Below are 14,651 nucleotides of genomic sequence, written 5' to 3'. Positions count from 1 at the left end.
TCCTTTAAAAAAAAAAAAAAGCACACAACAACCTCCCCCCACCAAAATAAATTTAGCCATCCCCCAAAAAACACGCACATTCTAAAACCCCTCCACAAAACAAGTCTCCACCCCCACCTTCAAAAAAAGCACACACACCTAAAAACTTAGCATCCACACATAGTGATGGGCGAATTTATTTGGCAGACACGAATTTGCATGAATTTCCGCATTTCGGCGCTGGCAAATAAATTCTCGAATTCGCCGGCACCCGTTTTTGACGCCGTCGTGAATTTAGATGCCGGCGGCGATTAACGGACGCCCATTGATTTAATGGGCGCTGGTGTCACAATTGGCGTTTCGCTGATTTTTCGCCCGATTCACGGGAAATTCACGGCGAAGCAAAACGGGACAAATTCGCTCATCACTATCCACACACCAAAAAAAGAAACCCACTCCACCTATAATTAGGCTCCAATAACCTCATAATAAGGGCACACACCTCATTACAGAGAGAGCAGCAAATGGGTCTCAGATCCGCAGCCTCCACTGAACAGCAAGCTCACGCGTTTTGCAAAACTACACATGTATTCTACTAAGAGAAAAACTGAATAAACTTCTGCATTTAATTCTAACCCAAGAAAAAAAAATAATAATGCTTCCCAGCGCAATCCAATACTCATTTAGAGAAGCTTCAAGCTTGTGAAAGTGGCACTGACCCCAATGCGTTCTACTCCAAGCATCCCCCGACTAACCACCAAGAACTTCATTCGCGTTTTATAGTTATAGAGCCACTTGAAGAGGGAGGCGGAGCCGAATCCGAATGTCACATGTTAAAGACGTTCCCGCGGCCTAAAGTCACTTGTCGTGACGTCACCCGAGGCTGCTTGCGACAAGCAGCGACCGTCCCCCGCCGCGCTGGAAGGTGGCGCTGTTGCTTGGCAGCGGGAACCCGTCTGGCCGGGGGCTCAGCTCACTGGTGAGAAAGAAAGAGGCCGCTAGCAGCGATTGTGATAGTCAGTGAGGGAGGGAAGGGGACAGTGAGTTTCCCCACAGCGGTACCTCCAGCGCTTAGAATGGGGGGCCCCGACCGGACCGGTTGCAGGTAAGGAACTTTGGCTCAATCTGTCTGTCTATTGTCAGGCTGTGTGTCACAGGGAGTTGTAGACCGTACCACAGGGTTACAGTGAGTTGGACACACTGTATTACAGAGAGTGAGAGATGGACAGATTGTATCACGGGGTTACAGGGAGTTGTAGACTATATCACTGTGTCGCAGGGAGTGGGAGATGGATTGACTGTATCACTTGGTTACAGGGAATTTAAGATGGACAGACTGTATCACTAGGTTAGAGGGAGTTAGACAAACTGTATTACAGGGAGTGGGAGTTGGATAGGCTGTGTCACAGGGAGTTGGAGATGAATATGTTTGGCACTGGGTTAAAGGGATTTGTAGACTGCGTCACTTTGTTACAGAGTTGTAGACCTCGTCACTGGGTTACCGGGAGTAGTAGACTGTATCACTGGGTCACAGGTAGTTGTAGACCGTATCACTGGGTCACAGGGAGTTGTAGATCGTATCACTAGGTTACAGGGAACTGCTGGTGATTATATTGGGACAGGATAATATAAGCTCTATATATGGCAGTTACATTAATTTGCCCATAAGGATAAAGGAGGAGGCTAAATTAGTTACTGTTTGGCATTTTGTGTCAGTAAAAGTACATGTGCCCCAGCCACATTTCATGAGTAGTAGTTCACAGACACTGCGTTGGGCTTGGCACCCATAGATAGCCATTGCTGGGGTAGGTCTTTACAGAAGTATGTTTGTCACGCTGCTCCCACTCCGAGAACTGTACACAACAAGTGTTTTATTGGTGCAAAGTTATTGGACTTGCAGAGTTTTAATTGGAGCCTGGCAGAGCGTGAGCTGGTTGCCTCCCCTAGTGCCATTTGTGTTCCCAATTATCTCGCCCACCCGGGGAGAAGGGAGAGTGTACAGCATAGATGGCCAACTCCCAACACCCCATAGATATCCCAAGAGTAAGGCTTGGCACTGAATACTAGATTGTGGGGAGGCAGCAAAGCTACAAAGGGGCACCAGTTGCCAGGGGAAGGGACAGGAGTTCCCTGCCAGGCAATTTGACATATGCATCTCAGATGAACTGACTGGTTTCACTCACAGAATCAATATTTCTTGAACGTGCTTGGTCCTACATGTGGGGCAAATCATTGAGATACCAGTTAGCCAGGCACTGTGTGTGTGGGGGCAGATCATTAGCAAGTTCCCAGGTGCAGTGAGTGGGGCAGTTGCCTTTTTAGGATGCAATACACATCTCGCTCTTTGCTCCATTAGAGACAGACTAGTGGGACATGTCTGCTTGCACCAACGCTTCACCTCCCGGTCACTGAATAGAATTTTCCAGGTTCTGCCAGGAAAGGAATTAGGGAGGGAGGGGGGGGGGGAAGCAGCATCTCTCTTCTTTCTCAATTGCCCTTTTATTCCAAGCCCCTCACTGCATAAAGGCCTTTCTTTGCCTCCAGTGGGGCAATTCACTCGCTCTGTCTGGCTAAACAGACACTGCTCTGCCTCTCTCTCTCTGACTAATAAATGGTATTAATGGGCTGACTCTCTGCAGGATCTGGGTAGAGTTGTACTTGGTACTGATGGGCTGACTCTCTGCAGGGCCTGTGTAAAGAAATACTTGGTACTGATGGGCTGACTCTTTGCAGGATCTGGGTAAAGTTGTACTTGGTACTGATGGGCTGACTCTCTGCAGGACCAGGGTAAAGTTATACTTGGTACTGATGGGCTGACTCTCTGCAGGACCTGGGTAAAGTTATACTTGATACTGATGGGCTGACTGTCTGCAGGACCAGAGTAAAGTTATACTTGGTACTGATGGGCTGACTCTCTGCAGGTCCGGGGTAAAGTTATACTTGGTACTGATGGGCTGACTCTCTGCAGGTCCTGGGTAAAGTTATACTTGGTACTGATGGGCTGACTCTCTGCAGGATCTGGGTAAAGTTATACTTGTTACTGATGGGCTGACTGTCTGCAGGTCCTGGGTAAAGTTATACTTGGTACTGATGGGCTGACTCTCTGCAGGTCCTGGGTAAAGTTATACTTGGTACTGATGGGCTGACTCTTTGCAGGACCTGTGTAAAGTTATACTTGGTACTGATGGGCTGACTCTTTGCAGGATCTGGGTAAAGTTATACTTGGTACTGATGGGCTGACTCTCTGCAGGACCTGGGTAAAGTTATACTTGGTACTGATGGGCTGACTTTGCAAGTCCTGGGTAAAGTTATACTTGATACTGATGGGCTGACTCTCTGCAGGTCCTGGGTAAATTTATACTTGGTACTGATGGGCTGACTCTCTGCAGGTCCTGGGTAAAGTTATACTTGGTACTGATGGGCTGACTCTCTGCAGGTCCTGGGTAAATTTATACTTGGTACTGATGGGCTGACTGTGCAGGTCCTGGGTAAATTTATACTTGGTACTGATGGGCTGACTTTGCAAGTCCTGGGTAAAGTTATACTTGATACTGATGGGCTGACTCTCTGCAGGTCCTGGGTAAATTTATACTTGGTACTGATGGGCTGACTCTCTGCAGGTCCTGGGTAAATTTATACTTGGTACTGATGGGCTGACTTTGCAAGTCCTGGGTAAAGTTATACTTGATACTGATGGGCTGACTCTCTGCAGGTCCTGGGTAAAGTTATACTTGGTACTGATGGGCTGACTTTGCAAGTCCTGGGTAAAGTTATACTTGATACTGATGGGCTGACTCTCTGCAGGTCCTGGGTAAATTTATACTTGGTACTGATGGGCTGACTTTGCAAGTCCTGGGTAAAGTTATACTTGATACTGATGGGCTGACTCTTTGCAGGGCCTGGGTAAAGTTATACTTGGTACTGATGGGCTGACTCTCTGCAGGACCTGGGTGAATTTATACTTGGTAATGATGGGCTGACTTTGCAAGTCCTGGGTAAAGTTATACTTGATACTGATGGGCTGACTCTCTACAGGACCAGGGTAAAGTTATACTTGATACTGATGGGCTGACTCTCTGCAGGGCCTGGGTAGGATTATAGATGGTACGGATAACCCCTGTCTCTGCAGGATCTGGGTAGGGTTATTCCTTTCCTATTCATCTTCCATTACTGCCTTGTTGCTATGGTGCTTTTCCCTGCTAATCCTGTAATACAAAAGTTCCAAGTCCTAGGTTGCCACTGCCTGCAGGGAACACACAGCTCACTGGGGAGCAGCCCTTCTGTACTTACACGGGATGTATAATAATAGGATGGGCAGAAGTGGGTGTTGCTGCTCTTGGACTTTACCCTTGCAGTTGGTCGGCGCAGGCTCCTTTATATACACATAATAAATGCTCTGTGATGTCAGTGGGGTGTGTATGGAACAAAGGCCCTGACAGATAGACGGCACATAAAGACGGCACATAAAGACATCTCCTTCCCTTTACATTCTGGGTCCTCTATTGTTACACCAGACAATGAAAGTGTTTTAAAGTAATGAAAATATCATGTACTGTTGTCCTACACTGATAAAACTGATGGTTGCTTCAGAAACACTACTATAGTTCATATAAACAAGCTGTTGTGTAGCAATGGCTTAAATTGAAAAAAGGCTATATGGCACAGGTTAAATAGTGGATAACAGATAACACCATTATGTTCGACAGAGCTTATCTGCTGTGTAACCTGAACTTTTGATCCTTTGAATAGCTGCCCTCATTGCTACACAGCAGATTGCTTCAGAAACACTACTGATGTTCATATAAACACTGCAGTTTTACCAGTGCAGTGCAACACTGCATTATATTTGTATTACTTTAAAACACTTTTATTTTTTGATGTTACTTTTCCTTTAAAGGGCACCTGTTGTGTCAAAATGTTATCCCCAACCAAAGGTACGGGCTAATAGAGCCCACATTCCGCTTGGGATGTCCGCACCAGGAGGGAGCTCCCGGTGCGAGCAACCATATTGTGTCACTCGCATGCGCTTAACGCGCATGTGATGTCACTCGCATGCGCATAACGAGCGATTCGGGGCACATTTTCATTATGCGCATGCGATTGACTGGACATGGCTGCTCGCACCGGGAGCACCCTCCCGGTTCGGGTAGTGTAGCGCAATTATGATTACTCATAATTGTAGGCAATTATGAGTAATATATGGTGTTGCTTTTACATGGTGTTAAAAATTTATATTATCTTTAAAAATAGCCCCTTTTTTTAAGGGTTCAAGCACACGGGAAGATTTGGCTCTTCTGTGGGGCGATAATCTCCCCGAACTGCCTTCCCCCTGCCTGCCTCTGCTATAATGACAAAACGCCAGCAACAATTCACTTGCGGCGCTTCGATTTCCGAAGTTGCCTCAAGAGGAAACTTTGGGCGACTTTGGAAATCGAAGCGCCGCAAGTGCATCTGTGCTGGTGTTTTGTCATTATAGCAGGCGGCAGGCAGGGGGAAGGCAGTTTGGGGAGATTGTCGCCCAGCAGAAGAGATAATTATTCACCAGGCTGTAAGTTTCTTTAGTATATATATCAATATTAATAATAATATATCAATGTTAATAATATACCTCAACCCACTTATTAGGGTTTTGGTTCTTTTGAGCAAGCAGACAATGAATCCACACCAATAAGCGTATATTAAAGTGATATATTGCGAAATAAATCAATGGATTGTTATATATAAATGATTACACTCGGACTAAACAATAATTGCAATATTTACAGTTACACATTACACAAGTCTACATTGTTGTTACCAAAAAGGCAGGGGAATAGAGTACAGCATCTCTGCCTTCCCCTCTGGTCTGCATTCCTCACATGTTGTCTTGTCCCAGGCTCTTCCGGCTTCTCCAGCTCTCTAGCTGCCTCTTCTCAGATGCCCCCTCTTGTCCTTTGTCCAGCGTTCTTTTATTCTGAGTTCTCACCTGCGCCCACAGAAACCCTCCCAACTGCCAAGATCCTGTTGAGCAAGTTTTTGCGTACAAAATCAGTTTTATAGCTCCTGTTGAAACCAGCTACAATTCCAAGACTACCCTTTGATATTGAAATTTTTGTAAGGGTGTGACATGGAATGTAAGCTTCCTGGAAGACTTTGCAGACACTGCATTAATTCACAAATTCATATGTAACATAACATAATGGCATACCCAAAATGGACATTTCTTACAAGGCGACTAAATCTCCCCAAATCTACCCGTGTGCTTGAACCCTAAAGCTCCCTATAGATGTTCACTGGTCCCCGTTTCAAATGAGGGGTGGGCATGTCCTAACGGTCCCTGACAGTAGTCCAGTAGGAGGGGGACAGCCAATCACAGCCCTGCAATCAGACAAGCAAATACAGGCTTTAGTTCCTTATCCTGTCCTACAGTGCAGTGAGCTGAGTGCTGCCGGCTCCCCTGCACAGCCTGGGAATTCAGGAAGTGGGAAAAAAAGGGAGGGATTATTAGGTTTTTTTGCAGAAATATTCAATAAATCAGCCTGAAACACTACTTATTTAAGCACAATTCTTCTATATCTAAATGAGTGTAACGCATTGGTACATTCTTATTTTTTACACAAAATGTCTCCTTTCATTAGAGAGTACCTTACCTGCCTTCTACCCTCTAGTCGAGTCCCCTCTCTCCTTGGTGATTCGGGCTTCCGTTCATGCGAGTGTCAACTGACGCATGCTCACTTGCGTCAATTGGCGTATGCGTGCTCCCAGTCGTCGCGCCCCAGTCTGGCCCGGCTCTGGCGCCTTAGGCAACCTGGCCGGTCACGACGCCGAATGGGAGCATGCGTGTGCAAATCCACACTACCAGGCATGCGCCAATTGACGCTCGCGTGCACAGAATCACCTAGGAGAGAAGGGACCGGACTAGGGATAAGAGGCAAGTAAGGTACGTGCCTGGCACCCCCCCCCCCAGCTTTGTGCCCTAGGCACATGCCTACCCCTAGTTCCAGCCCTGTATGGCGCTGAGCCCAGAGAACACACTGCAGGGTATCTATCCAAGCACCCCCACACTAGAACTCTCACTGTACCACATCTAGAAGATCCATAAGTAGTCACAGTTAGGGCTGAGCATGGGGAGGGTGCAGCACTGTGGCTGTGACACTCACCAGTGCATTGAGATCTGTCTATCAGTCAGTCTGATCCTCCCCAAAGCAACACAGCAGTTCAGTGCGTCAGTGTGAGGCTGAAGCCTTGGTAATCAGAGAATGATCCTTTGCTGGGAGTTAGACAGCCGGAAGTTTTATATTTGTTATGTATCTCTCTCAGCCCCTCTGTGTCACTGGTACCAGCGTGTTTGCCCAGTGTCTGGCCTGGGGCTCAAACTGTCTTCAGCATCACTGGGGTTTGACATCCACAGGTGGAACTGAAGATTCTGTAAGTCAGACAGGTGGGGGCTGCGTTGCATCTGGCAAAAAAGAATACAGTGATCTTCCATTGTGAGCAGGTTGTTTAGGCCCCACCAACAGGAACACCCATGGGTTGTAAGTATATAGACCAAACTCATGACTACTGGCGGCCCCAAGGGATATAAAGAGCCCAATGAGGCGCTTACCAATGGGCAATTTCAGTATGTGATATTCAAAAATGTCCAAAATTTAGGGGGCCTAAAAGGATTTTGCTGTGGGGCTCAGTAGTTCTCCCAGTTTACGGTATATACTTGAGTATAAGCAGAGTTTTTCAGCATCCAAAATGTGCTGAAAAAGTCTACCTCGGTTTATACTCGAGTCAGTAAAAAAAACTCTGGTAGATGAAACAGATGTATTAAGAAGACAGCTGCCTTACCGGTAAATTTGCAGAGAACTTTTAGGAACTTTGGATCTGTATCCCACATGATCTGTAGCTGTGCTACTCACCGGAGTCCCATACCCCTGCACCCCGGATGGGGCCCGCAACCCATCCATGGGGCCCCGATCCTAACACCCCCCTCCCAGCCAGAAACAATGGCGTTTATCCGCGGTGCAGAAGGAGCAGCAGCGTGCAACTTTACGCAAGGAGTGAGTGGCGCGTTGCCGGCTGAAGTGCGCGTGGTGTGCACGCTGACGTTACAGATCATGTGGGTTTTGATGACGTAGCTGAGCGACGTAACAACTCAGGGCCGGGCCCTCCCACGAAAAATCTTGAAGGGGCCCGGCGCCTGCTGCAGGAAGCAGTATCCCTGACTCTCCCCTCCTGCCCACCAGTAACTCAGGGCCGCCTCTCCCCTGACAAAAAATCTTGAAGGGGCCCGGCACTTGCTGCAGACAGCAGTATCCCCGGCTCTCCCCTTCCGCCCGCCAGCATCTTTGGACCGCCTCTACCCCGGCGAAACGATTAATCTTTGAAGGGGCCCAGCAGCAGAGAGCAGCTTCCCCTCCCACCCGCTAACAACTTTGGGCAGCCCGGTCCCACCGGCAAAAAATCTTTGAAGGCACTCGGCACCTACTACAGGGAGCCGCTTCCTGACTCTCCCCTTTGGAGCGCATGCGTGTCTTCCTTCACAGGTGGAAGCTGACCCCAAGCAATAGAGGAAGCTGACCCCAAGGTCCGAGCCCCCCCGCGGCTGCAGGGTCTGCTTCCTCTATAGTTACACAACTTTGACGTTCCTATCCAACAGCCGGGTAACTCAGATACAGATTCAAAGTTCCTAATAGTTCTCTGCAAATTTACCGGTAAGGCACCTGTCTTATTAATATATCTATTTCATCTACCAGAAGTTTTTCTTTATCATTGTAGGATGAATTAACGTTTTAAGCATCGCGCATGATTTTTAACATTAAACCAACTGTTAGATATTTCTGAGACTCTCAGGGGGTGCAATTTGGACCTTTGTTTGACATCAGCTAGAAATGGAATTCATAAGGTTGCCTACATAAACCTCAGGAGCCCACGCAACAATCTCAACAGTGTTTTAGGCACTAAACAAAAGGTATAATTGCTAAAAGTATATTTTGTCTCAGCTGAAAAATGTCTGTAATATAAATCCACTGGGGGGGACAAATTTTCAGTGATTTAGTTTTGCGCTGTAGTGATTGCAGCATAAAGGGTAATAAATAGGAACTTTCTGCTTATAAAAGGAATGAAATGTAGTTTAATTTTGCCAAAAATTACCGGCTATACCTGCTTGTCCAACGGTCTTAGTTGTGTATAGGCTTATACTCAAGTCAATATGTTTTCCCGGTTTTCGTAAGTAAAATTCGGTACCTCGGCTTATACTTGGGTCGGCTTATACTCGAGTAAGCTTATGAAGTCTACACTGGTTGACAGTGATTGAAACCAGGACCCCAGCGCCATCCATTGTGCCCCTACACTGTCTCCATTCTCACTGTGCAGGAATATTTCATGCATTGTGGGTAAAATAAAATACTTACAGATGGTTTTCTGGGGGCATCCATGGCACTTCAAAGGTTATGTGCAGTATTCTAGTACTGAAACTGACCCAGCAGCATATTTAATCCTAAAGCATTAAAAGGGTTGTTTACCTTTGAATTAAATTTTAATATGATGATGCGATTGATATTCTGCGACAAATTGCAATAGATTTTCATTTATTATTATTTGTGGTTCTTGAGTTATTTAACTTTTTATTCAGCAGCTCTCCAGTTTATAGTTTTTAGCAATCTGGTCCAATTTACCCAAGCAATGCTGGAAACAGTCGAAAGAAGAAGGCAAATAATTCAAAAACGATAAAAAAGAATAAAATGAAGGCCAATTGAGACTTTGCTTAGAATTGTCCATTCTATAACATTTTAAAAGTTAGCCGAAAGGTGAACCACCCCTTTAAGGAAACATGTAGGGAAAATACCCCCTAACCTGCCCCACTTTAGTCAGCTTCCTGAATCTCCTTGCCTTCTAGGCACTGCTTCTTTAACCTTTATCCCAGAGAAGTCAGCTCTCCAAGTCTTTTAAATATCTGGCTTCTGCTACATTGTTTCAGGAGTCAGGACCAGCAGTTCAGAGAATATACACAGCCAGACAGACACTCTAGTCAGTGAGGAATAATTGGCTAGATTTTCTTTCATTAGACAGAAATGATTTTTGGGTGTAGATGCCCTTTTAGTGATCGAGTTGGAAGGAATGTAAACGGTTCTGTTTCCTGTTGCTCAGTGTGATTTCAGATAAAGATGATCACAAGGGCAACTGCCCCCTCTCAGACTCTCACTTTCAGATACACACTCACTTCTTTATCTGTCATTCCCTTGCCCAACCCCTGGCTTCTAAATTGGATCACTTCCTAGTACCTATAAGGGTGAAGACACACAGAGCTACTAGTAGCAACTACTTGTCAAGGCTAGTCAATCTAGTGGCTAAAGGAGGCATGGACAGGCATTTTGACAGACATTCACCCTCTGCATGGGACAGACAATCTGATACTGATGTGCGCAAGTGCAGAAAATCCCTTGAGGGCCACACTGAGCAGCTCACCAAATTGCACTGACCCCCTTCCTGATCCAGTCATTGGTCCAAAGGCATTTGGATTTGGGCCACGTGTTGGTGGCTACCGTGGCTGAATTGAAAAGTAAACCAATGTGTGTGGGCAACTTAAGGCAGCAGCTTGTGAGTGTGGCCTGGTAGTGTATCTGCAGTGCTACTTAATGGGAGAATCCCCCACTAACTCTCTCTATCTGTTTCCCAGGCACCTGCTGCTGCTCATTCTGGTCTCTGTCTCGAGGGTATGTGCTGATAAAACTCCCCCTGAACTGCCCCCTCAGGACTCTTGGGGAGATCTGTGGCTGGTGCGTTTTTTCCTTAATATTGCTGGTTATGGGACCATTCTCCTGCCAGGATACTTGCTAATTCACTACTTCAAGCGAAAGAACTACCTAGAAACTGGTAAGTGCTCACATTGTGCTCTGTATATTTTTCTGTAAATATATATATATTGACTATTGACTTTTAATGTGTGCCACAGGTAGAGGCCTCTGTTACCCTGTGGTGAAGTCTTGTGTTTTTGGCCATGAGTCTAAGTCTTCGGCCCCTGAAGAAACAGCTGCAGCCCCCAGGGTTGAGGGTGACCCTTCCACTACTCAACAGGCCCTTAAGCTTCTCTTCTGTGCAGCTGGACTCCAGGTCAGAGAAAATTGGGTTATAAGGCATCCATTATCCCTCACCTTTTGTAGCTGCCTTCTGTCTGTGGTGTTGTGTGTGCATGAGATGTACTTCCTTCCTGTCAGACACAGCACTTCTTTCATGGATTGCTGCATCTGTAATTGAACGTACTTATATTTTGCTATGTTCTGGTTCTTGAGAGCAGTTGTGGAAAGAGAAGAAGGCAGTGAATCAAAACCCTTCCTACATAAAGCCCCCTGTATTATTAAAGGGGTTGTTCAACTTCCAACACTTTTTTCAATTCAGTTGGTTTCAGATAGTTTACCAGAAATAAAGACTTTTTCCAATTACTTTCTATTATTATTGAAGTGTGAAGTATCATTTTTCAACTTCTAAAGCAGCTCTGGGAAAGGGAGGTCGCCAACCCTGTAAACTGTTCTAAAATAATACATTTAGTTGATACATTTCTTAACTTTGGCCCTGCTGAGCAGAATCCCTGGTAACACCAAAAAATGAAAATGTTTTAAAGTAATAAAAATATCATGTAGTGTTGCCCTGCATTGTTAAAACTGGTTTGTTTGCAGAAAAACTACTATAGTTCATATAAACAAGCTGTTGTGTAACGGCAGAAATTGAAAAAAGGCTATATGGCACAGGTTAAATAGTGGATAACAGATAATATTATGTTCTAAGGAGCTTATCTGCTGTGTAACCTGAGCCTTTTCTCCTTTGAATGGCGGCCCCCATTGCTACACAGCAGTTTATTTATATAAACAATAGTAGTGTTTCTGAAGCAAACACATCAGTTTTACCAGTGCAGGGCAACACTGCATTATATTTTTTATTGCTTTAAAACATTTTTTGATGTTACACTTCCTTTAAAGTTAGAATTGATACAATAGTTTCTAATACTCCAGAGATGCTGCTGAGGAATGTATCAACTAAATGTTGCAAAATTGTAACAGTTTAGATTCTACATCTGAATTATTGAGCTGCCAGATAAACACCAGAGAGACAGGAACATTAAAGGAGACAGTTTTCAAAACTCATCAGTTAATAGTGCTGCTTCAGAATTCTGCACTGAAATCCATGTGACTTGTGCTCTGATAAACTTCACCTAACACAAGATAACAGCTCCCTGGTAGATTTAAAAACAACACTCAATAGTAAAAGCCAAGTCCCACTGAGACTGATTCAGTTACATTAAGTAGGAGAAATAACAGCCTGACAGAAAGTAGTTCCATCCTAAAGTGCGGGCACAAGTCACATGACTGGGGGTAGCTGGGAAACTGACAATGTGTCAAATATGTCAATATGTCAAATCTGTTTGCTCTTTTGAGAAATGGATTCCCGTGCAGAAGACTGCTAGAGTAGCACTATTTTCCCATGACAGTATCCCTTTAAAAAAAGTAATGTTTCAGGCTGATTTATTGAATATATCCGCAAACCCTTATAATCCCTTCCTCCCTTCTCTTCCACTTTCCTGAATTCCCAGGCTGTGCAGGGGAGCTGGCGGCTCTCAGCTCACTGCACTGTAGGACAGGAACCAATCAGCAGCTAGCAGGACCTGATAGGGAACTGAAGCCTATCTGTGCTTGTGTGACTGTGATTGGCTGTCCCCCTCCTACTGTGCTTCTGGCAGGGAGCGTTAGGACACGCCCACCCCTCATTTGAAACACAGACAGGGACCAGAGAACATCTATAGGGAGCTCTAATAAAGGGGCTATTTTTAAAGATAATATAAATTTTTAGCACCATGTAAATGCTACACCATGTATTACTTATGATTGCCTACAAAATTAAGTTTTTTTTTATTTATCCTATATGTCTCCTTTAAACATTAATTTTAGCTAAATTAGGTAAAAAATAAAAAATGGAAAGTAATTGGGATAAAGTCTTTATTTCTGGTGAACAATCTGAAACAAACTGAACTGGAAAAAGTGTTTGTTTATCTGTAAACTTGAGATACAGGCTGCAGCTGAGAGAAGGCAGGGGTTTGCTCTCCTAATTGCATGGGGGGGCGGAGAGTATATTTCCTGGGTCCCAAGAGACCACACAGTGTTCCTTAAGCTGATGTATAAATACACTTGTGTTTGCTGCCCCTTGCAGGTCTCGTATCTCACATGGGGAGTTCTACAGGAACGTGTAATGACCCGCACATATGGCTCGGAGGAAGGAGGCCCCGGGGAACGTTTCCGTGATTCACAGTTTCTCGTCTTCATGAACCGCATCCTGGCTCTGACGGTGGCAGGCCTATACTGCAGTGTGACCAAGCAGCCGCGCCACGGTGCCCCCATGTACAAATACTCATTCGCCTCCCTCTCTAACATCCTCAGCAGCTGGTGCCAGTATGAAGCCCTCAAGTTCATCAGCTTCCCCACCCAGGTACTTGCCAAAGCCTCCAAGGTCATCCCAGTCATGCTTATGGGCAAACTGGTGTCGCACAAGAGCTACGAATACTGGGAGTACCTGACTGCTGTGCTTATCTCTGTTGGGGTCAGCATGTTTTTGTTGTCAAACGGAGGGGGTGACCGCCCATGGGGTGTCACCACCTTCTCCGGGGTGGTCATTCTGGCTGGGTATATAGTGTTTGACAGCTTCACGTCCAACTGGCAGGACTCGCTCTTCAAGTACAAGATGTCCTCGGTGCAGATGATGTTCGGGGTGAACTTGTTCTCCTGCCTCTTTACAGTGGGCTCTCTCCTGGAGCAGGGGGCCTTGCTGGAGGATATTCACTTCATGAATAGGCACCCCGATTTTGCCTTCCATGCTGCTCTCCTCTCCGTTTGCTCGGCTTTTGGGCAGCTCTTCATCTTCTACACCATCAACAAGTTTGGAGCTGCTATCTTCACCATCATCATGACTTTACGCCAGGCGCTGGCCATCTTGCTGTCCTGTTTGCTCTATGGGCATCCCGTCACGGCAGTGGGAGGAGTCGGGGTGGCTATTGTCTTTCTTGCCCTTTTTCTCCGGGTCTATGCCAGGGGGAGGATGAGGAAGAAGGTCAGAAAGACTGCTGATACCCCAGTGGTGCAGAAGGTTTGACGTCCACATTACTACATGCACCTCCCGCCGTGTGAGATTCGCCTCGTCTGATGGAACCACAGAACACTCACCCCTTTAATGAAACTCCTGCCATTGTGTATATCATTTTAATACATTTCTATATGGATTTAATGGCATTTTAGCTTTTTAGCCTCAAGGGGCCTGACCCCCGGGCTGAAACCTGAGAGACCAAGCAACTCCCTGCAGCCTTAAATGGATGCTCAATATTATAAACTGGTAGAAGGATAGTTTGTGGAGCTGTAGGTATCCCGTGTTCAAATGAAACTTGTCCCCCTCTATTTTTTCTAATTCCGAAACAGAATGATCTGCTGTATTAAAGGGTAAATTTCCTTTTCCTCTCTTTGCTCTTATTTCTCGCTCCACAGAGAAGCTTTATCGCTTCCTTTCTGGACCAGGGAATTTTGTAGCACAAGGCCCTGCAGTTGGGATATGAGTCATGATTTGGGATTCTGTCATGATTTTTATGCTGTAGTTTTTATTTCTAAATAACACTGTTTAGACTGCAAATAATTAACACTAAAATTTAATTCCTGAACCAGCAAGTGTAT

At 45.6% G+C, this 14,651-nt stretch overlaps 1 protein-coding gene across 1 annotated transcript; it reads left to right on the top strand.

Annotated features, from left to right (window-relative positions):
- Positions 1-908: 908 nt before the first annotated feature.
- LOC432208 (uncharacterized) lies at positions 909-14,435 on the top strand. Its single transcript, NM_001091662.1, is given in 4 exon segments — positions 909-1,084; positions 10,625-10,821; positions 10,901-11,058; positions 13,147-14,435. Coding segments are annotated over 4 exon segments (1,320 nt in total). The 5' UTR covers positions 909-1,055; the 3' UTR covers positions 14,083-14,435.
- Positions 14,436-14,651: the final 216 nt, after the last annotated feature.

Source organism: Xenopus laevis, chromosome 5L, assembly GCF_017654675.1.
Source record: "Xenopus laevis strain J_2021 chromosome 5L, Xenopus_laevis_v10.1, whole genome shotgun sequence".
Lineage (NCBI taxonomy): Eukaryota > Metazoa > Chordata > Amphibia > Anura > Pipidae > Xenopus > Xenopus laevis.
This window is presented reverse-complemented; position numbering and strand designations above follow the sequence as displayed.